Here is a 23594-nt window from a genome sequence, read left to right as displayed (position 1 = left end):
GGAAACTTGTTTTAACTGAGTCATCCTGCGAAAGTGGACTTAATCCCTCAGACCTCATTTCCCTCATCTATAAAACAAGAGGATCATGCTTATCTTATCGCATTGTGAAATAAGATGAGTTATGTGACGAGTTGAGCTCAATGCCTAACATGGCCTAAGAACACAGGAAACACTAGCTGGTTTGAGGACTGGTATTAAGGTCCAAAATGAGCCTGTGAGGATGGCATCCTTGGCTATACAGAATGGAAAGTGCGCCACCAAGCCCCACCAAAGGTCAGAGAGACTAGGTGGGGAGAGGAGGAATGAAGTGCTGTCAAAATGGGACAACATTGGCAGACCTGGGAGTTCACAGCTCAGTTCCAGTTACCTTTCTATTTCCTGCACTGAAGAGGTAAAAAGTCCCCATATATTGACTGGAGAGCTTTGCAGTCTAAGGTACATGGGGGGATTTTGCTTTTTCTTGGAGAAACCCTCTTGTCTTCTACCACATACCTGAAAAAAGGGAGCTTATTTGAAACTCAAACAATACAAGCACAGAATTATTGAGACCTGCAAATGGAAGGGAGTTTAGCTCACTTCATCCACCCCTCCTCTGGTTTCTCAGAGAAGGATACTGAAACCTGTTGAAATGGTTGTTCAAGGCCTTAGAATTTGCCAGTTTGGCAGACCCGGGTCTGGAGCCCAGGGCAACGGACTTCTGATCCATTGCATCTTTTTCAATCCCATCTTCGGCATTTTTAGTATGGCTGATGATGAAGATAATGATGATGTGCGCATGTTGTGGAGGGGGGAGTGGAAGCAGTGTAAATAGGAATAGTAGTCAGAGTAACAACCAGTGTGGTATGAGCATCCATTAATCAGAATCACATCTAACAAATTGGAACAGATGCCACCCATGTGTGTCCTGACTGAATGTTAACTGGGGTTTGGTTGGACACTAGATATCCCCTGTGGACAACTGGACAAACATCAGGAGAAACCATTGGATAGTTTTGTCTCTTTGCTCCGAAGTTCTTAGGCATAGAGGGTCCATTTGAGAATTAGTTGAAAAGGTTGTCTTTGGTGACCTAGATTAAATGACTATCAATATTTTTCCTTTAGAGAACTGGTACTATGACTTTTGCAGATACTTGGTTTTTAATAAATTCAGGGAAAATAATTCACTTCTCTCCCCAAGTGTAAAAATATTTTGTTCTTATCACCCCCAGGAGTAGAGTGAGAACTGAATTTCAGAAGGCCATCAATACATACATTCTGGTTCCCCACGGGGAGGGAAATTTTTGAGTCTGATATTTTAGAGGAAAGCCTTACCCCCTCTCCCTTAAAGTTGATTCTACATACAACTATCACATGGAAACAAATGAAATTTCTGGCATGTGACCCCTTTTGACCTTCGGAAATGGCAATTTAATATGGTTCAATCTAGTATCATTGACTGAGCACCAACAGCAACCCTAGTTACTGTGCTGGAAAATAGAAAGTGATGGATGTGTTGAACCTTTTTGACTCCTGTGGATTGCTGTTTTGATGCGAGGCAGAAGGTGTAGTGTCAGGGAGTGACCTTGATCCAAATTCGAACTCTTCCATATACTGGCATGGGTCTTTCTGGTCTCTCTTTCTTTTACAGGGTTGTTCAATGTGAGATTAAGCTACTCAACTACGAAGTCTTATAATTCATAAAAGGAACCCTGTAGATTCTCTCCTTCCCTTCCTTTCCCTCATCTGACCAGAATGATACCATCTGTGATGTTCAGTTTAAGGTTTATTATAACCTTAAAATTAAGTTTGTTTTAAGTTTTATTATAACCATGGAAGTCAGTTGCCATTTTGCAGCCAAGTACATGGAGAATTAGATGCTTTTTTTTTTTTTTTTTTTTTTAAATCCCAAGAGGTTACCGTTAGACTTAATCTAGAAAGAAAAACAAAGGAACACATTAACAAAAGAATTGACAATTAGTGTGAAAATTCTTCAGTCTTCAATGCCAGTTTATTAAGTTACATCTATTAAATATATTAACACATACAACATTTCATTTACAGAGATTAGAATTCATACACACTAGTGCCCAAAGACATGGGATGCATACCAGTTAAGTATGTATCCAACAACATACAATATGCATTTTACCTTGGGGTTGATGTTTTAACATAAAACATAAAATCAATGAAAGCACATGGGGTTTGTCACTAAAACCACATAAACACCTACACTTTACACCCCTGAAACAAAAAAAGGGGAACATTACATGCTTTAATGACTTTAAGAATAAAATCATTTGATGAAGTTCAGCTACTTTATTTATTGACACTGTGTGTCTTGTTCCTCCTGAATGTATACACTGTGAGAGTAGGACTTGCCTGTCACGTTCCCTCTCACCTCCCTAGTATCCGGGTAAGTGCTGCCATGTGACAGATGCTCAAAATAAAAATGATTTATGAATGAAGTTGAAAGACTGCTGGGCTTATTGTTAGGAGATCTAAATTCTACTTTTAGCACTCCAACTAGCTACTGTCTGGCACTGGCCACCAAGGGTGACAGGGCATGGAGGTGATGGCTCCCTCTGAGCCTGGGTTTCTTCATCCTTGAAATGATGTAACTTGGAATAAACTCTGCAGATACCGTCATCTCTAAAATTCCATGACATTTCTCTATTGGCCAAGATCTTAGGGGTATTTTGTGTCGGACACTCTCTGGACAAGTGGGAAATGATGGCGGATTACTGAACTCTTGAGAAGGCCTGCCAGGTTTGTAATGATCAACTAGAACACATGGAAGTCAATGAAAAAAAGGCCACATAATCATAGATTTGAAAAAGACCTCAGAGATCCTTTGGCTTAATCTCTCCCCTAACCTCTGTGAAGAATAGCTTCTACAAAAATCCTTGTGACAAGCCCTTTGTTTGAGTATCTCCAGGGACTGAGAAATAGCTTCCTAGAAAAATTCTATTTTGGAGTAGAAAGTTCCTTTGGGGATCAAGCCAGAGAGGGCAACCTTGTAACTGCAACTCTGTAGCCCCAGCTCTCTTCTCTGGGGAGATACAGAAGAAGTCTCCTCCCACTTCCATGTTGTCCTACAGGTATTTGAAAATACTTCTCCCATCTTCCTTCCAATCATTAAAATGAACTCTATTTGCTAAGAGTAGAGCGGTTAGAAGAGTCCAGGATTATGGTTCAGGAAGACAGCATCCTAGTTCTAGATCAGCTCTTAATTCATCATGTGGTCCTGGGCAAGTAACTTCTTCCATCCAGGCTGGTATGGTATTTTCATCTTAAAATGGGGTGATGGAAGGGGTGGAGGCAAGTGTGTTTCAGAGCTGGGGAAGTTGTAAATGTGGTTATTAGAGAGTGACAGGGCATGGATGTGGTGGCTCTGATCCACATTCTCTCACCACTGGTGCAAAAGAATTCAAGGGTTATTAGGTTAACAGTCTACTAAATTCTCTGTAGGTCCAGCTGCCAATATGATGCAAAAATGTTAATATGCAGGATAATGATGTACACTTGAAAATTCTGCTACAAATATTAAAACACTTCTAGGACTCTGGGCCATAGGAAAGCCAGAAATCTTGAGGCAAGAGACTTTTGCATGTGTTTTTAAGGTACAGAATATAAACAGTTCTGTCCTGCAGAATTAATCCCCAATGTCACAATCATGGAAACAGAATTGGGTAAGGGCTTGGGAAAATACATTGCAAGAGAATGTTGGCAATGGCCATGCCTTGTGTACAGTGAGTTAGTTAAACTTTTATAATCCAGGGGGATTATTGACTAGCACAGAGGCGGAATTTCCTCTGGGGTGATGAGAACTGAATAGTTTAGATTGAAATGGAGCCAAGAGTTCTGGTGTGCTCTGTTATTGATTCAACCTGACATATTTCAGGGAGTGAAAAGGTACACTTTTCCCTTTTCTTACTGTAGCTTAGTAAAAAAAAAAATTAGAAATTTTAGTAGCATAAGCAATTCTGTTCTCCCAAATAGACTGAAACCATGCTAGCATCAAACTGTTAGTGATTCTGTGCATTTTGTTCATGGTCTCTGTAATTGCTGAGAAACACAGATTTTCAAAGCATTTCTGGGTCATCTATGAAGTTCTAATATTTTTAAGATTGTTGATGATCAAACTTGAGTATAGCAAATAATAACCTCTCTCTGCCTGTGACTTAAATAATGGATTCTACAAGAAAAAATGGTAACTTTGTTTTTTACCTTCTTGATTTATGGAAAACTATCCTTGAGTAGCTATTTTTTAAAAACCACTTAAACACAAATCATTTTGTTAGTCATCAGCCTTCATCAAATGGTATCCATTTTCATAATGAGAATAGATCCACGTGCCTAAAGTTAGCAAATTAATTAGCAGATACAGCCAATATAAATTAAAGAATCTGCAGACAGTAGAGGTGCTGGGAAGTTAGAATGAGCGCGTCTGAGACTAAATAATTTATCTCTGTGTCCCCAGGGCCAGTAGGTACTCAGTAAATGTTTGTGGCATTGATTTGAATTCAGCCTTTTGAGCGACATTTAACCAGCAAAGCATTTTCTCCCTAAATTTACTATTTTCTAAAGCATGCTTCTTCCTCCCTCCCAAACCCTGAATATACCCCATTAACCCCTTTTAGGGAAACATCACATGATCTTAAAAGCATTTTCCCACCTCACTTTTGAAAACAGTGCACTAATTTTTGCTATGGAGGTAATGCCTTGGGAACAGAGGTTCTGACATGAGCCATATTAGGAACGTCTGACTGTGCCTTTCTGTAAAAAATATACTGTACTGTACAGAATTTAACAAAATCAGCAGTAAAAACTTGAGCTATGATACATTCTTTAAAAAACAAGCTTATGACAGGAGCCAAATAAATACACAGCAAAAAATTTCCCAAAGCCTCAATTGTCTTCGAATATCAGGAAATTCCTGTCTTGGGATAAATTTCCAGATCCACCAGATCACCTACAGAACAGTGGGCAGGTTTGAGCAGGCCACTCTTCTGTGCAAATCTCCTCCTGCATACCCAAGCTGCTTGGTACTCTCATGCACCATGAAGACTGGTTCAGAAAGAACATTTTATGCTTTTAATGAGTGTTAGTTCTGATCATGGAGCTAGACTAGAGTTTTTGAGGAAACATTCTTGATCTACCAATAAATATTGTCCTAGGAATTGGTTGAGGGAATATTCTCTCGTCAAGCAAGTTTTGGAGTTACTGAGAAATCTTTCTTTTCTGCTTTAAGTCAAGGGTAATTCCCCCATCTGAGATGCCCTTTCCCTGTGGTCATCTGGGGCCCCCCCAGTTTCTTCCAGGCTTCACTTCCTCTATGAAGACTCTGGTGAGCCAGGTGGAGGTGACCACACTCCTCTGTGCTCCCACTGAGTCTGTGCTGACTGTTTTGAGAAACTGAAGGCAAGAAAAAAGCCTGGTTTAAGTTAGCCTAGCAGAGGGTAGAAAATATATTTAGAGCCTTAACCTCCAAACTGAGGAATCAGAAATTAATTTTTATTTAATTATAACTCAAGAAATACTGATCAAGTACTCCTACTACACTGGACACTCTGCTCAGGAGCCTCTCAAATGCATCTCTGCCTCTACAGTCTACTGGAAACCAGCATGAGAGTGATTTTGGTGCCAGATTTGCTCTCAGACTCATCTGTGAGGTCTCCCAGAATAGGAAGTATTTATAATAGGGTCATATCATGCCAAAATGCTCAGATGGCACAGAATGCATGAAGTTAACATGTTTCATTCTCATGAGCTCATTTGCTCCTTGGAAACAAATGGGCAGATTCCTGCTTTACAGGCAAGTCAACAAAGGCTAAGAGAACAGAGCTGCCTCTCCTGCCCTTGACGTATTAGCATAGGAAACTCATACAGACTAGAGGATATGAACCCACTGAAACACAGAAGGGACCTCCGCAATGTCCAGCCTCTCCTCCAGGGAAGGTCTTGGCTAGGCTCATTGGCTAATCCCATATGTAAATCCCTTTGAATATTTTAAAGGGAAAATACCCACATAATACTCTGTATATAAAGTTGCAAATCAAACCTCAAAGATCTAGGTTAACTTCTTCAGATTTTGTGATTGACTTCTTTTTTCTTCTCCCCCAGGGAATGAGTCCATTGTCTCCCAGCATCCAATGAGTTGGCAGTATATAGTTGATCTAGTTAACTAGGTGTCTGCCTTCAGGTTTCTTCAGGGAACTAATCAGCTGGCTATCCACAGTCAGTTGGCTATCTTCCACAGTCAGGAGAGTGCCACAAATCTGATGTAACAGTTTCAGATGATATTTTCTAAAGACTTGGAGTTATTATTTTATTTTTTATTTTTTAGAAAGAGTTTTGCTCTTGTTACCCAGGTTGGAGTGCAATGGTGCGATCTGGGCTCACCATAACCTCTGCCTCCCCAGTTCACACAATTCTCCTGTCTCTGCCTTCTGAGTAGCTGGAATTACAGGCATGTGCTACCACGCCCGGCTAATTTTGTATTTTTAGTAGAGACAGGGTTTCTCCATGTTGGTCAGGCTGGTCTCAAACTCCTAGCCTTAGATGACCCACCCGCCTCGGCCTCCCAAAGTGTTGGGATTACAGGCGTGAGCCACCATGCCTGGCCAAAACTTGGAGTTATTCTTTAGAGTATGCTGGCTGATATTTGATCAGGAAGCATCTAGTGGTGTTCATGTAAGTTTTGAGTGAAGTCTGTCTTGTTTTTCATAGTGTCTTCTGGGTTAAGGTAGCACCCAGAACATAATAGGTGGTCAAGAAAACTCGGCTGAATACAAGCAACTGTTGTATTTTTGATATACACGTAAAACTCATCCTTGCTTATTTTGATATCTGTGTATATAATCAAAAGAAAGGTAGCTTTTCTCATATGCTGTAGATGACATGAAAAGCAACTCCTTCTGTGAGAGCATTCATGAGACATACCAACTCTCTGTTAATTTTTTTAGGCAAGGCAAGTATGCGGAAAAATTGGTGAAGGATTTTGCCTCTGAAGGTTTATACTGTTTTCTAGAGCTTTCCTTGGACTTCCTTCAAAGCTCCTGAATTGAAGCAAATTTATGATCAAATTGAACAATAACTGGACCACTGGTGACCATTGTGTAGCAGGAAGGTGTTGAAATATTTCTCTTTCAATCCTGACCTGAGTAGATCATCCATTCGTTTAGTGATCAGTGTCTTAATATTTAGAAACTCACCAATCCTCCAACCCACCATAATAATATATTTGCTCTCTTCAGCCTTTTTCCAGTTAGTACTTTCATCAGTAAGGCACATGAAGTGTGAAATTTTGGGCCCCAAATTTCATAGCTAAACCATTGTCCCTGCGGAATGCCCCCTACTCCCGGCCCCAAGAAAACCCCTGGTTGTAATTACATTTGAACGAAGAAAATTAGGAACTCGGTGGCAGAGGACTTCACATAATGATATTTGCTCTCCTCCTATAGTAAGAAGGCTCCAAAGAAGGTTTTATCTTCTTTTGTGTAATCCACCAAAGAGATGTCACTGACGTTCACCATGAGCTTGTCCCCTTCTTGCAAGGAGAACATGGCTCCGAGGTAGATGGGCTGGAACCAGTTACTGCCTACTTCACACACAGACTTGGTCCCCATGAGGAGCTGGGTTGGCTCAGGGTAGCTGTCTGTTACCTTGGTGATGACCACAGTGATGGAGTCTGGCTTGTTTGGTCGGCCTGCTTGTCTGATTTCACTGCACTCAGAGGTCATCCCACGGAATGTGACCTGGGAGTAAACGAAGTAGTCTCCCGACTCTGGGATCAGCAGGAATTTGTTGGTATAGTTCATTCGGTTCTTGGTGAAGGCCAGGCCTAGTTCATGTTCCCAGTGCAGAGCTGGGAACTGATTTTTTAAGTGCTGTGTGGGAGTTTGTCTCACAACTGCAAAGACAAGAGAGAGGATTAATTTGCTCATTTGGAAACTGTAGACTTTGCTAAAAAAGGGTCTCATCATTTTCAAAAAAGACTAAAGTGATCGAATATACCTAACAGCTAAAAACTGCTTTGGGGAGGAACGAATGAAGAATATGTGACTGGACAAACACATTTGTTCAAAGAGAATAGTATCTTGGACTAGTGACCTGGGGCAAATTACTTTGTCTTTCTGAGACTCAGTGGTCTGACCTGAAAATTTTTAATTTTACCCGAGACCTATGATCCTGGAGAACAGTGAAAGTTAAGGAATCCCCCTATTCTTCTGTGTTTAGGAAAATGGCTTGCTGCAAGAATTATCCTTTCCCAAATGACTCCAATAAAACTAACGAATGCCTCTCTTGTTTACCTATGACAAGGCCAGGCACCAGACCTTTCAAATTCCCATTCTTTGCCCTGTGAGTAATTGACTGAACTGTTTTATCCCCATTCATCAATTGGAACAAAACACTTGTCTTACAGGCATAAGGTAAGTGATAGAAACTTGGCATCTCCCTGGTCCTAATCCTCACTCAGAGCTCACCACAAATAATTTCCTCTTAGTCAAATGATAACACCAATGTCTTGGGCCACAAGGATATCCCCCTGCAGATTGCAAATTTTCTTATAGGTCAGGAGGGTATGCTTCCTTTTTAACCTTCTAGGTTTTCAATGGATTCTAACATATCCTTCTGTACTGTCTTGCTCTTTCCTCTGGAGTCACAGAGGTATAGGAACTCTAGGTATGAGGTGCATGGGATTTCTACACTAGACTTGGAAAGTTGGCCAACTGGTGATAGTATGGAATTTCTCTTGATTTCCATACACCGATGAAAATTCTTTGGAAACACCTCCCTGAAGGTAAATGTTTAGTTACATCATCTTGAATAGGGCACAGATGAACTAGATAAATTGGCAACTCTGGGGACTTTTTGTCTGTGACCAGATCCAGAATTACTTGCAGGTCTTAGTTGGAGAGAAGCCATTTCTGAATGACTCAGTGTATAAATGAGAGAGAGAGACAGGAAAGAAGGAAAGAGGGCTGATAGAATCTGAAAGAAAATGTCCAAGAGATATGGGCCTTTGGACCACCCACAGGGAAGAAGACATCCAAAAAACCCTCCACTGAGACACCTGCACTCACATGCTTATTGCAGCACTATTCACAATAGTAAAAATATGGAATCAACCTAAGTGTTCATCAACAGATGAGTGGATAAAGAAAACGTGTGTGTGTGTGCGTACACACACACATATGTATACACACACACACACACACACACTGGAATATTGAGGGGAGGAGTCTCTTACCAAGGAATGTAGTTTTCAGTTTAAGCCCCTAGAATGAATTTTGCTAAACTGCTGAAAGAAATCTCAGGATTCTGGCCCATGGTCTCCCGTAAAACACAGCAGGGAGGCTTACCTGTCAGGTGTGCCCTTGGCTTATCTCCATCTGCTCTAAGAGGTGCATCTGTAAGAAAAGGAGAAATGTGCTTCATATGAGACAAAGGGTGACTGAAATGAAGATGGCCCTTTGTGAGTTGCACGGTGCCTATGATAGGAGAGAAACCTTGATCTCTTCCAGCTTGGTCCAGTGCCACTCCTTGCAGGATTTTGGATTGGAATGTGGCACCTGCAGCAAGCACCAACAAGAACAGGAAGACTCAGAAGAAAGAGTCTTGAACACAAATGAATCTTGGCCCCATGGGTTTGGGCAAGTTTATCTAGCCTGCCTGAGATGCTGTTTTCTCATCTCATCTAAGATGGGCACAGTATAGATGGAGGTGCTTAGCATGAACTTTGCACATGGCCAATGCTCAATAAAGCACAACCCACTGCTCCTTCCCTCAAACTTCCTTCATGGGAGTGAACTGGCTTTTTGCCTTCTTCCATGGTCCCTTTAACTATATTCACTGAATAGATGACCCAAAAGAAATGGGACGAGGAGTGGATGGGAACTATTCTTTAGCTATATGACCTTGGTGGATCCTTTTCCCTTTCTGGGCCTCTGTTTGCCTATTAGTTCTGGAGAAGACCTTAGAATTTCCCTTTGATTATCAGAAACTATTATGTTGGATTAGGCATGGTCTAATTGCAGTTATAAATATGGTATTGCTGATGATAAAAAGCAAAAATCGGTTGCATACTTTTGATGTGCTAGACATTGTTCTAACCCCTTTATAGGAATTATCTGATTTAATTCACATTAACCCTGTTGAGTAGGATCTAGCATAACCATTTTTACAGGTGAGTAAATGCAGGCAGAGACAGGTGAAATTATTTTCCCAAAGTCACACTGCTAGTAGCTTCCAGAGTTGGGGTTTGAGTTCAGGCCATCAGCTCCACAGTCCACGCACTTGGCCATGGTGCCATTTTGCCTTCTTCGTGCCTGCAGCGGAGCCTCACTTCTCCTCTGGATTTGCATCCCTCAGCTTGGCAACTTATACTTAAAGACTTATCTCTGAACTTCCTACATATAGAACCACTAGAAATGTTCTTGTTCCCCACAAGGAAAGGCATTGAAGATGAGCATACTTACAAACTTGCTGATGTGAAGGTGCAAACTCCTGTCCTTTTAGATCCTATTGGGAAAGAAAGCATAGTTTAGACCAACTGTGGTCCTTTTGATCCCAACACTCACACAGCTGCCCATAGCACAGGTATGATTACAAAGCTTCTGCTGCCCAGCCTGGGTACTCTGTGATGAGGGAAATGAGAATGAAAATATTTTTGTTGATGGGAATCTTGCCTCTCTGCTGTCCACTTTCCTCCCCTGACACTTCTAATGACCTTCCTCTCTTTTAGGCTTGTCTTGAAGCTCAACTTTAAGGTTCTTTTTTTGAGAGCTTTTCCTGTTCTATTCTAGGGGAACTCAGCACCTTGTCTATGCTTTTGTTATTTGAACAAATAATGGCACTTGCTTTGTTTTCTTTTCTCTACCATAATTTAAAAACTGGGACTCTTCTTAAAAATGATACAGAAAAGGAAATAATGACTATATTCTTTTCATCAGCCTCAACAATTCTTCCTTGTTTCTTTGCAATACATAAAGACTTTTTAAATGACTGCTACCCTAGTTTGTGAGCTATTTCAGATACCACATGATGGTGGAAGAGTAAATGCCTTGGAGACAGACAGATCTGAATTTAAATCTTTGTTCTATCATTTATTAACAATATGACCTTGAGCAAGACTTTTCCTCTCTGAGCTTTGGTGTCTTTATTTCTAAGGTGGGAATAATAACACACTTAGCCTTAAATTACTCATAGGATTGAGGTGAAGAGCAAATCAGAAAATCTATGAGTCGGTGCAAAGAATGCATGGATAATGAAGGAACAACCACTCACATACCTGAGCATAAAGCTTAATAGCAAAAGTATGCTCTTAGCTTAGAAATAATATCATACATTGGACTATTATACATGGTTGATGGGAATATAAATTAGTATAGCCACTATGGAAAATAGTATGGAATTTCTCAAAAAAACTAAAAATAGAACTACCATACAATCTAGCAATCTCACTACTGGGTATGTATTCAAAAGAAAAGGAATGAATATATCAAAGGGATACTTGCACTTACATGCTTATTGCAGGACTATTCACAATAGTAGAGATATGGAATCAATCTGATACACATCTCTATCAAGATATAGATGGAAGGATAAAGAAAATGTGGTACATATAAACAATGGAATACCATTTGGCATAAAAAATGAAATCATCTTATTTGCAGCAACATGGATAGAACTGGAGGTCATTATGTTAAGTGAAATAAACCAGACATAGAAAGACACACTTTGCATGTTCTCATTGATATGTGGGAGCTAAAAGAGTTGGTCTCATGGGGGTAAAGAGTCGAATGACAGACAATAGGGGCTGGGAAGGGTGGGTGAGTGGGAGAAGACGGGGATGAAGTGAGGTTAGACAATGGGTACGAATGTACAGTTTGATAGAAAGTTTAAGTTCTAATGTTTGATAGCAGAGTATGGTGACAATAGTTAGCAACTATATATTACACTGTACATTTCAAAGTAGCTAGAAGAGAAAACTTGAAATGTTCCCAACACATAGAAATGATAAATACTCAAAGTGATGGATACCCCTCAATACCCTGACTTGGTCATTACACATTTTACATATGTAAAAAAAATCACATGTACCCCACACATATATAAAATATTATGTATCAATAAAAATAAAAATAAAGCAAAATTTATGATATTAAAAAAAGCCTTCTCTAATATGATTTTGACTCAACCCAATCTTCTGATTTGGTTTTTGTTGCTACACAATCTCCACTAATAGAGTGATCCTCTTATTATATGAACACTTGATCTATTTTACGTCTCAAAATGTGTGTATCGTGAGTGTATAATCAGGTTCTATGATTTCCATATCTGCAGATTCAACCAAGTGTGGATCAAAAATATTTGAAAAAAATTACAGCCATGAAAAATAATGCAAATAACAAACAATATAGCATAGCAACCATTTATATAGCATTTACACTGTATTAGGTATCATAATTAGTCTACAGATGATTTAAAGTACATAGGAGGATGTGACTAGGTTATGTGCAAATACTATGCATTTTATATCAAGGACTTGAGCATCTGTACATTTTGATATCCATTGGGGTCCTGAAATCAATCCCCGTGGATGCTGAGGGAGGACTGTCTCATGAATGAGGAACTGTGTGTCTGTGTGAGTGTGAGAGAATACAGCTCCATCAGTGGGGAGACTATATTGACGTGTTTTAGCATCTGTGCACGTGTTTGTGGTGTGGCATCATATGTTTGGATGTCTTGCTATCTGCCTGTGTAATCATGTGGATTTAATTGTGTCATTGCTGAGCCTAGGTCTATGAGCAGGTCTGCGATATCAGTGATCTTGTTAGAGCTGGGACATGCAGCCTTTTTTCACTCCCAGGTCATGCTACCTAACCTCTACTAGAAGCCCCTTGAGGGCAGAAATCTTGTCTTTGAATGACTAACTGACTTTATGGTCTCTCCAGCCCCTTTCCGTCCACTTCTCAATTCTGTTAAAGCCACCATTACTGCTTTCTCTCAATTACCAGTCCTGAAATTTTCTTTTTTTCTTCTTCCACAAAACCAAGGGCTGTCACTTCTATTTTGCTGTGTTTCTCATGGGGTTTCAATTCCAGGCCTTGGCTTGCTGCTCTTCTGGATTCTTTCATCAGCCCCTGGCAGGGTCTTTGTACTTCTGTTTTCTCCTTTTCCTTGATCTATTTCCTGGCCGGCCTTCAGAGGGCTTTTTCTAAAGCATCACTTTGTCTAGATACTATGCTGCTCATAAACCTTCAATGACTCCTCATGGCCCTTCAGACCCAGTCCAATCTCATTTTGTCTTGGCATTCAAAGTCCTAACTTATCATCCCAGTATTGCTATCCATTATTTACTTCTCTCTAAGCTCTCTGTGTTCCAAGCCATGAGAGGCAACCACTGTGAATTGATTCAAGGTATCTGAAGAAACAGAGTAAGTGTAGTTACTTTATTGAATGAGTATTCATTCAATAAAGATTCTGGGACACAAAGACCTGGCCCAGAAATGGGAGAATCAGAAGAAATTGCCCCTGAACAGAGTCTTGCAGGTCTTGCAGGTATTAGCCAGATGATAAAAGAGGTAATGACCATTCCAGACAAGGCCAACAGCTTGCACAATAGCAAATGCCTCAATACCCTGCATCTGTGATGTGGTGTCATATGTATGGATACGACATGTAAGGAGGCTCAACAGGACACGGGGATAGTTGGAAAACATCAAGACTTTCTGCTGGGAATTAAATACATTATGTGCATTTAGCACAGGGTCATGAGTACGGCAGTCTTTGAAAACCTAAGCCCAATTGCTGTGATCACTTATCCAGAATCAATAACTTGGATGGTCTTGAGGGAGTGGAGAAGCAGCCCAGAAATGAACTTATTCTGTAGCCTATTGTCTTCCTTGATATTGACACAGCTGAAGGAATTGATCCTTTGACAAGGCAGAAAACTGAAGGTGGAGTTCTCAAAGAGAATCAGAGAGATCTTGATTGCATCCGCTGGTGTAGGAAAGGTACCTGCCCTGGTTGGCCTTCTTTTGATTTATTTAATTCTCTGCTGAGAAATTTTGAATATCCTGCTTGTCTTTGGCTAAGATGACACTCAGCTAAGAGTTTACAACATTCCTTCTTGACTCAGAATCCCATTGTCATTAGCATGTATCTGAGCTGTGGACACATTTCCCTGTTTGTTCTGCTGGACTTCTATAACTTGGGCACACATTTTATTTTCATATATGCATAGACAAACATGGTCCAGTGTGTCACTAAACATCTGGAGGTGGTGACTGAGCCTGTTGGCAGATGTTGAAGACTACAACATTCCAAGAGTCCACAAGAAGGACATCATTTGAAACTCTTTCTCCAAGAACAACATCTAAACCTTCCGTTGCTGCTTCTCTTAGTAACAACTCTGTCTATCACAGGAGGAAAATTATTGTGAAAGGAAGCAGTAATGAATGAGGAAGAAATTTGACAGGATGGAATAATAGCTTATTTGGGAAAAGGTTTATGCACTACAATTGTCCCAATGCCTGCTCTCAGGCTGGTTCCTGGGAACACCAGGCCAATGCAGTGTCTTCTGTGTTCCAGCCCTGACTCATCTCCATCACTTGTCGTTTTTCTGGGGGCACCAAAGAGATGTTGGCTCCTGAGAGGTGCTGGTCATGGCAACATTAGCCTCCAATTGAATTGACATAGTGTCTGATAGTGAAGATTATTCCTCTATACATATATTCTCAAACCACTGGCTGAGATCCAGGATCCAATTTTATTATTTATTTGTGTGCTTATGACTTTTCTCACTGTGAAAATTCAATCTGCCTACATGTGGGGACCTGTATTCCTAGTGCCTCAGACAGTGCCTGGCACTTTTGCCAGATTATCCAACTGGCAAAATGCACAGATTGTCAGGCATCAGGAAGACAGAGGCAGACAAAGAGAGTCAGAGAGGGGCTGAGGATGCAGTGACTTCAGCCAGAGTTTTACAATCCAAAAATCTAGGAAAGACAACTTTTTGTTCCTATTAAAAATGTTTGTCGTTTAGTACTAGGGCCTCTAAAGGTCTTCATCATGCTCTGTGTGGAGCATAGCTGTGGCTCTAGAAAGATTTGTTGTAAGTGGCAAGGCTTAGCCAGGAGCCAGAGTCGGAAAAAGCAAATGTGTATGGCCATGGGAATGCATCTCAGAGGGAGATGGGATGCTTGCTCCCACCAGCATATGTTAGGCCCAGCCAAAAACAGCTGGTACTTCCCTTCGTCTACCCTCCTTAGTTCTTGTAGGTCAGGGAACTTTTCCTCTCATTTGCTTTTTTTTTTTTTGTATGTTGACTGGTAATCCCTGACTCCAACTAACCATGGTCTGTTACTATAGGTATTTTTGGAATTACTTTAATTGTTTAAATTGAGTAGAAGAAAGCAGAAAGAGGAGATTGAAGTTTAGTTGAATGCTTCCCAGGTGCCAGGTCCTGTATTGGGCATTTATGTGTCTGCCTCATCTAATACTCCAGTTACTTTTAAAGGAGGGGTCAGCATCACCTTTTTGTGGCTTAGAATGGCATGAAAAGAGGTTAAGCAACTGTCCGAGGTCAAAGAGTGCATGGAGGGCTTGGGATCTGAACCTTTAGAACAAGTACAGACCCTGGCACGTATTAGGAGCTTCATAAACATTAGCTGAATGTACAATAGATGAACGAGCCTGAAGCAAGATAGTCTTTGGGATTTCCTGGCATTTCCCCAGAAAAATCCCCTAAGTGTATTTTAACTAATGATCCATGTAGCCTTTCCTCTCAGGTACTATAGTCACTCTCTATCTCTATTCACAAACAGGGAGAGATATTCATCTCTTGCTGTCGTAAATGCTGTAATTGCAAAGGCATAAATGTTTTATGATCCTAAACATCCTCCCAGCACTTCCAGGAGAAATATGCAGAAGTTTGCCTCTTTGCCTCTTCCTTTTGCTTCTCCCTGTTTATACTTGCACAAAGATAATGCCAACCTGGAAATGTTTTATTCTGAGGTCATTTCATTTCATCATCCTCCAAGGTGCCCTGGATAGGGCTTTATGTGCAACGTTCAGCACAGTGCAAAGCAACGATGCTGGTGTTTACAGCTGAGCAAATTTGGAAATTCCAGCTCCATTATTTCCTGGTGCTCTGATTTTGACATGTCACTTGACCTCAATGGAACTGTTTCCTCATCAATAAAAGCAGACAATAATTCTTTCCTCCCAGGTCTATTGTGATGGCTCAGAAAGGCCACATACATAAGGTTGATTTTCCTTCTTTCTTTGGGCTCAGTGTATGATTGTAGGCTGTATTGTTGGTTCTGCACATCCTCCTTTTGGTCTTACGACTTCAGTTGTACAAGAAGTCACCCTTGTATCTCTTTATCACAAGGAGTAGATTTGGATGCTTTAGGAGCTCTGGGAGGCATCTGCTTTTCACCAAGGACAGACATTCGATAGGCTTCCTCAGGCTTTTGAACTTCTGCCCTTTCAGAACGCAAATGGGTTGAGGGAATGGAATTTATGCCCTACCCACTTCACATCCCCCGCTTGTTGCTGCTGTCAGCTACAAGGAGGGGTCAGGCTGGGAGATGACCTCTTGTAGCCAGTGTGTGGTCTGCAGTGTGTGCTCCATTGGGTGGGGATGCAGGAGCTCTCCAAGCTGCCCTGGCACTCAGCAATATGTTCACTTTAAATGGATTCTGCCGTTACCAGCTGCAATATGTTCATGTTCAATATTCAATATGTCTGGCATTACCAGCTGCAATATGTTCACGTTGAATGGATTCTGCCGTTATCAGCTGCAAGCTGCCCGGATGTCCGAGATTCACAGCCAGGCTTGCTCGCCCTTCCTGCCTCTGCGCTTCCTCAGTGCACCTTCACTGCTTCTGGTTTCCCTTCCTTTTGCCCACAACCTGACTTTGGAGTGAATATCTTCCAGGTATGCTGATGCTTCCTGAGGTTACAGCAGGGGAATCTTCATCGAGCGATTAGAGGTCTGCAATTTATAAAGTACTTTTATCTCAACTACCTGTTTGTTTTCTCTAGACAAGACTGAAAGAGATTATCATGATCCATCATCCTTCCGAAAGAGGAAACAACTTGAGTGAGATAAGAGGGCTCATCCCAGGTGGAGTGGGGATGGGGGAGGGAATCACGTCTGCTGAGCATCTACTCTATGACAGCAGCTTTCTGGACATTTTGCAGAATTCTCACCCTAGTGCTATATAGAAAGTGTATTAATCTCCTCATTTTATAGACAGCGAGTCTATGTCCCAGGGAGATCTAGTACCTTGCCTGCCCTTCCAACCCTCCCTCCATCCAGAAAACACTTAGTGCTTTCTGTGTGCCAGGTACAGATAGGTGCCCACAGGGGAGGAAGAGGACTGGCATTTATTGAGCACTTAATATGGGGTAGGCGCTTTTCATAGTTAAACCCTCCTGCCTATTCCAGGAGGTGAATACTTGGTTGGACTTATTCCCAGAGGCAGACAACATGGTGATTAGGATAAATATATAGAGTGGATTTAAATCTTAGTGTCACATTCTTTAACTGTGTCGCTGGGCACATTGTTTAGCCTTTCTAAACCTCAGCTTCATCATCTCTAAAATGTGGATAATAATAGTAGTTTCCTCATTGTGCGATTTCCATTGTTAACTGAGATGATGCATGCAGTATTGATAGCAAACAAGTATTGCACATGTTTACCTACCAGATACCATGCTAGATGCTTTATAGGTGTGATCTCATGTACTTGTCTCAAAACCTTTAATGTGAAAAAATTTAGCGTGGTTTCTGCTATATAATAAGTTATTAAGAAGTCGCAGCTGTGATGTGGTGGAGCCACGGCTTTTCCTCAAGTCTGTGTGACTCTGAAGCCCAAGCCATCACTACAGGACCCTATTGGTCTGATTGGAGACCAGGAGGCCTCAGTGGGGAAGAATGGTTCAGGGAATAAAAGTCATGAGCATTGTAGAGATTTTCAGGAAGGTGTGGAAGTGAGGTTGGAGGAAACCAAGGAGAATGTGGGGAGAGTGTGCAGATGATGCTAGAAGTGGGACTGAAAAGGGAAGGACTGAAAAGGTTGGGCAGTGGTTAAATGCTGGGCAGGAATGCCTCCTATGGCATGCCTGAGGATTCATTGTGTGGTACTGAGTGCCACTGCTGGGCTTGGGCTGAATCACCTTGGTGCATTCTGCTTTGCCTGCACAGACTCCATGTGCCAGAACTGTGTCCAGAGAGGATGGAAGCCTGGTCTCAGGGGACCTGGGCCAGAGTAGGGCCTGTGGACCCAATCTGAGGGCAGTGGAAGATACTGTAGGGCCCAAAGAATACCCAGCCTACAGGGCTGTCAAGTGCAGCCAGGCAAAGAATGGATTGAGAAATTAGTGGGGGTTGGGAGGCAAGACCTGGGTGGGGAATGAAACACAGAGACAGCTCATAAACATGGACCAAGAATCCCTCTAGCATCAACTCCTACTCTCTGGCCAGGCGACGGCAAATTCCAGGGCAGGTGAAGAAGTTGTCCTCTATGATGTAATTTCCCTGAGCAGGGAAATTCCCTGATCATAATAAAAATAATTGTTAACATTTACTAATCCCTCACTCCATGACAGACACTGCAAATACTTTATTTGTAATTATCCCCATTTCACACATAAAGAAGCCGAGGCCCGAAAGAGTTAAAAGTAACATGGTTAAGAAGTGTCTAGGCCAGAATTCAAACTGGGTTTTAACTTTCAACCCTCAACTCTTCCAAGATACATTTGCCTAATATTCTGCAGAAATCTAAAGGTCCTACCAGGTTTTATTATTTCTATACTTTTTTTGTATAGGTAGCGTACACATTTTGTATGAAAGAGGCTAGGTTTATAAAAGACTCCCTCCTTCCCTTGTTGACAAGCCGCCCAGTTTTCTACCTGGATGCTGGCAGAATTACCAATTTCTTTTGTGCTCTTCCTGAGATATAATATGTATTTACAAACATGTTCGTATCAGTAAATATTTTCATAAAATGAGTGTACCATATTATATATACTGTTATGTACTTTTTTTTTTTTCCAGTTAACTTGTGTGTAATGGGTTGTATTTGCTTGGCTGCATAAGAGGGTAAGATATCTGTCTTTGCCATCTCTTGGTAGATTGCCTGTGATGTGCATCACATTCTGGTTTAATGCTTATTCAACAATAAAACTGTTTTCTTTCTCCACTACCTTTGTGGACAGGATTTCTAGGTTGGGAGAAGAATTTGTTTTTGTTTTTGTTTTTGTTTTTGAGATGGAGTCTTGCTCTGTCACCCAGGCTGGAGTGCACTGGCGCGATCTCAGCTCACTGCAACCTCCACTTCTCGGGTTCAAGTGATTCTACTGTCTCAGCCTCCTGAGTAGCTGGGACTACGGGCACCTGCCACCACGCCCGGCTAATTTTTGTATTTTTGGTAGAGACAGGGTTTCACCATGTTAGCCAGGATGGTCTCGATCTCCTGACCTCATGATCCACCTGCCTCGGCCTCCCAAAGTGCTGGGATTACAGGCGTGAGCCACTGCGCCCGGCCAGACTTTGTTTTTAATTGTATTTCTGTAACATAAGCATGCTGTGCTAGCTCTCTGATTCTTAATTCTCTCTTTGGAAAAACACAGGTAGCCTCACTTTCTGCTGGGCCAGGAGTTCTCGATGGGTGACTCTACGGGTGACATAAGATTTGCCGTGTGAAGTTCCTCACTGGGAGAGGGGTGAGGCTCAGTAACTGGTATAGTTGTAGTAATAGTTTTCTCCATGGTTTTACTGATCTCCTTCTTCCTTTGATCCATGGTGTGGCCACCTGGCACTTGAAACAGCACAAACATGGCTGCCTGAATGCACAGGGAAGGAGGTCAGATGGTCCAGTTTCAAATCATGGCTCTGTCACCGACTAGAGGTACGGACTTGGGCAAATCTCTTCAGTCCCCTGGGCCTCAGTGTCCCTATCTGCAAAATTAGGTGCTTTAGGCTAGCTGACCTTCAAAGGCCTTGTTATCTCCAAAGACCTGTGATCATCTGACTGGTTTTTATCCATAATGGGGTCTGTGATCTGGACCTCAGCCACAGCATCTAGCCCAGGTGCCTTCCTTCCCTCCTCCAGAAAGCTTTTCCTGAACCACCCCTATCCCTGTGACTGGGCCAGGAGAACATCTGGAATTCCATAGTGCCTCTCTGTTGAAATAGCCTACTTCCTGAGGCGAACATCAAATTTTCTCAGTAGTTGCCTGGTGCCTGGGGTAGAGTGATGATCACATCACAGCCACTCTGTGCATGTAGCTCTCCCCACATTTCCAACATGCATAGTGCTCCTCCTGCACACGCCTTATTGGTGCTGTCAGAGTATTGATATTAATACCCCCTTTGGAGAAAAGGAAAAAGGCTCAAAGAAATGAAGCCATATGCCTATTTTCATATCCAGAAGTGAGCCATATTTCACTGTATGTTTACCCAAGCTCTCCTTAGTGCCTTAGTTTTCCCTCCTTGAATCCAGTCTTTTCCCATCTCCTCTGAACCATTTCTTCTCCATCAGTCCCTCCAGATCCCCTCTCAGCCCTTCCCGGGCCCTGCTCTGTCCTGTGAAGCTGACTCCTGGCTCAGCTGCCCCTGGACCTTTGAGCCCTGGTTTCCTGCTGAGCCTGGTCAATGGGATTGGATTGGAGGCAGGGTGGGGGATGGGGGAGCAGTCAGCATTCCCTCCTTCCTTCTGCGCTCTCGCTGCTGTTTTGGCAGTGACTGCCTTTCTCTCCAGAGCCCTTAGGTCTTCCAGGCAGGCCCTCTGCTAGGCTTTAGTTCTCTCTGGGTTTCTCTAACACTTCTCCCTCCATGTGCCCTTCGCACCAAGGCATGGTCGCTGGTTTCCCACTGTTGCTAGTCCTGGATGCTCCAGCCCTTTCAGTTCCCTTCAATCTGTCTGCATCTCAGCAAAGAGGTCCTTCTTTAAACCCCTTCAAACTCTTTAAATATTCTTCTATAAACACACTTTCTTGAGTGAGCTAGCTGTTTCTTTTCAGGACCCTGATTGCTACATGAGCCCAGCCTCACCACCATTTCCCTCTCCTTTTCTTCTGACACACTAAGAAGTTACAGAGCCTGGGCAACCCAGAGCTGCAATCATCCCCATACATCTGCTCTCCAGGAAGATGAGTTTAATGATAATGGAATGGATGGTGTCAGCCTTATTCATTTCTTGAGCATCTGCAATTGGACAGGCACAGTGATAGATTTGGCAGGGTAGCAGTGAGTAAAAAAGACCCCGTGGCTTTCTTCACTGAGCTTCCTGTCTTGTAACAGCGCATGTCTTCATCTCACCTTCTGGCTGGGCAAGTCATGGATCCTTCTTGGACTGTGACATTCTGCTTGCTGGTTTTCTAGATAGACAAAAGTATTCCTTGCCTTCTGCTGACCAAGGGCTCTCAGACATCATCTTGGTGGCAATGGGAACATGTCATGCCTCTGGGCTTCCTTCAGACCCCACTGCAGGTTTCTGGAGGCCACTCAGTGTCTCATTCAAGGACAACTGTCTCCTCCTGGCTAAAGAGGGACAGAGTCCCAGAGCACCAACTGGGGGCTGCAGCTTGACTTCTAGCAGAAACTGGCCCCTTGGTGGTCAAGGGGTCAAAGTCTGACTTCCCATGACCTGCGGTTCTCCTTTATCATAAACAGCGTTTCCGGGTTGTCTGTATATTTCTACATTTTACAAGCAATGGCATCTGGCTATGAACGCTGCTGCCTGAATCACAGTCTGTTTGTTGACCCTGATGGGGCAGAGAGAATTACAGATTTTCCATGGCTTACTCATGGTGTCTATGCTTTGAAGCTGGCCAGGATTGCTTACAGACGAGGTTTCCAGTTACACCCATTGAAAACCCAATTTTTTTCCCTTTGCAATTTAATACTTTGAAGTGAAATGAAATCAGCCATCATAGATTATGAAGGGGCATTTTTAAAAAGGATATTAATGGAAAGACACATTCCTTAGGTTTTGAGGTACATCTTTGATGTTCCTAGCCAAGAATTATGCTTTCTTCTTGACACCTATCCCTGCCCCTACCATTGTTCTCCCTAGACCGTATATTCTTTTTCTGACTAGGCTTCTCCCAGGCCCCAGCAAGACCTTAGAGATAGATAATAAGGAAGGAGGTTCTTTCTTAAGCTCTAAAAAGAGAAAAAGTTCTAAACCCAAGAAAAAGAGTGGGTAAGAAATTATAGCTTCCACATATAGGAATGTGTATCTATAGCATCATGCTGTTGTGAATTCATTAGCATATAAATAAAATCGTAATATATTAGGAGACTCAGAATAATCTATCTCATTAAAAAAATTCCATTTTACATCTTACATAGAATTCTGTACAGAATTCTATATCCCAAACTGTTAACAGTGGTCAGTTATAAGAATTATGGGTAATGATAACTTTCTTCCTCTCCTTATATGTATTTTCCAACTTTTTTTCAATGACCATGTGTTAGTTATGTAATTTTAAAAGTTTTTTTCTTAAATAAAAAGAATGTTCCCAAATTACCAGTATACTATGATTATAATTATCTAACAAATATGAGGCTTAAGGTTATTCCCGTATTAAAAGAAGGGACTATTCATTCCCTAGAAATACTGAGAATAAACACCAAATTGAACCTCTCCACCCCTCCCACTCTACATTTCCTCTGCATGTAGAAACAAGAAATGTGATACACCAAGAAACTCTGTCCTCTGTCCAGAGCTGAAATAGTGGCCGCTCCCTGCAGAGAGTCCACTGATCTCCCCCAAGGTCAGAGTGGCATGTGGCTTACCTGGAGCTGCACACAGGCCTCTCCTTGGGCCCGGAGCTGGCTGACAAGCAGGTAGGTGGTGAGCCCTGCAAGGAAGGGGAGCAACACCAGGCAGCAGGTGAGAGCCCAGCATGCGCTGCTGCTCCTGGCCTTGGGCCTGCAGCTGCCGTGCTCTGGCAGCATTTCCACACTGGCTGTCTCCCCAAAGCTCAGTCCCAGATCCTCGGCCATGCTCTTGCTGCTCCTGGAGGCACCTCTGACTCCTGGGCAGAGAGAGCCCCCATTAAATAGAAGACCAGCTCTCACAGCGGGTGACTTAATCACTCAGTCTCCTCCTTCCCTTTTCCTCTCCCCTCCCCTCTTCAAGAGCACACTGTGGCCCTACCCTGCTAGAGAATGTACCGCCTACAACAGAAACCAAGTTTGGTTTAAGGAAAAAAAAAAAAAAAAAAAAAGAAGAAGGAGAAGAAGAAAGCTTTCCCAAGCATATTTATATACAGTATGATCATGTGCTCCTTCCTTCGTTTACAGAAGGAAGTTAGGAAAGTCCCTGAAGGAGGAGAGAAAGAATTCATCAAGTCAGTGGGTGGGGCAAATTAAAATATACCTGTTCCCTGCACTGGAGGCTTACCAGCTGTGCCAGTCTGGGGAGTGTGCTTCTGGAAGTGAAAGTGAGGGATGGGAGGTGTGTGGTTTGCAGGTTGGGAAACGGAAATCACATTTGCATCAGCCCTTTGCGAAGTGCTGCCTAGCCCTCTGTCATTTTGAACCTCCTAGAAACTCATTCTCAGTGTACAGATGGGAATAGCAAAGT

The 23594-nt window shown here is 42.2% G+C and overlaps 1 protein-coding gene across 1 annotated transcript; it reads right to left on the bottom strand.

Annotated features, from left to right (window-relative positions):
* Positions 1-1968: 1968 nt before the first annotated feature.
* Positions 1969-23131, bottom strand: TNFSF15 (TNF superfamily member 15). Its single transcript, XM_050760526.1, has 4 exons — positions 22802-23131; positions 10461-10503; positions 9345-9392; positions 1969-7891 (listed from the first exon to the last, which is right to left on the bottom strand). The coding sequence occupies exons 1-4, from the start codon at positions 23009-23011 to the stop codon at positions 7437-7439; spliced, it is 756 nt and encodes a 251-aa protein (XP_050616483.1). The 5' UTR covers positions 23012-23131; the 3' UTR covers positions 1969-7436.
* Between the last annotated feature and the right edge of the window lie 463 nt (positions 23132-23594).

The sequence above is a fragment of the Macaca thibetana genome, chromosome 15, assembly GCF_024542745.1.
Source record: "Macaca thibetana thibetana isolate TM-01 chromosome 15, ASM2454274v1, whole genome shotgun sequence".
Taxonomy (NCBI): domain Eukaryota; kingdom Metazoa; phylum Chordata; class Mammalia; order Primates; family Cercopithecidae; genus Macaca; species Macaca thibetana.
Note: the sequence above shows the minus strand (reverse complement) of the source record. Positions and strands in the feature narration are given on the sequence as shown.

What these genes read in the sequence shown, in the direction of transcription:
- TNFSF15 (XM_050760526.1), bottom strand. Translation starts at nt 23,011, where the DNA reads ATGGCCGAGGATCTGGGACTGAGCTTTGGGGAGACAGCCAGTGTGGAA. An exon ending in AGGCCTGTGTGCAGCTCCAG is followed by an intron (nt 10,504 to 22,801) that starts GTAAGCCACATG and finishes CTTTCCCAATAG; the next exon opens with GATCTAAAAGGACAGGAGTT. An exon ending in ACCTTCACATCAGCAAGTTT is followed by an intron (nt 9,393 to 10,460) that starts GTAAGTATGCTC and finishes CTTTTCTTACAG; the next exon opens with ATGCACCTCTTAGAGCAGAT.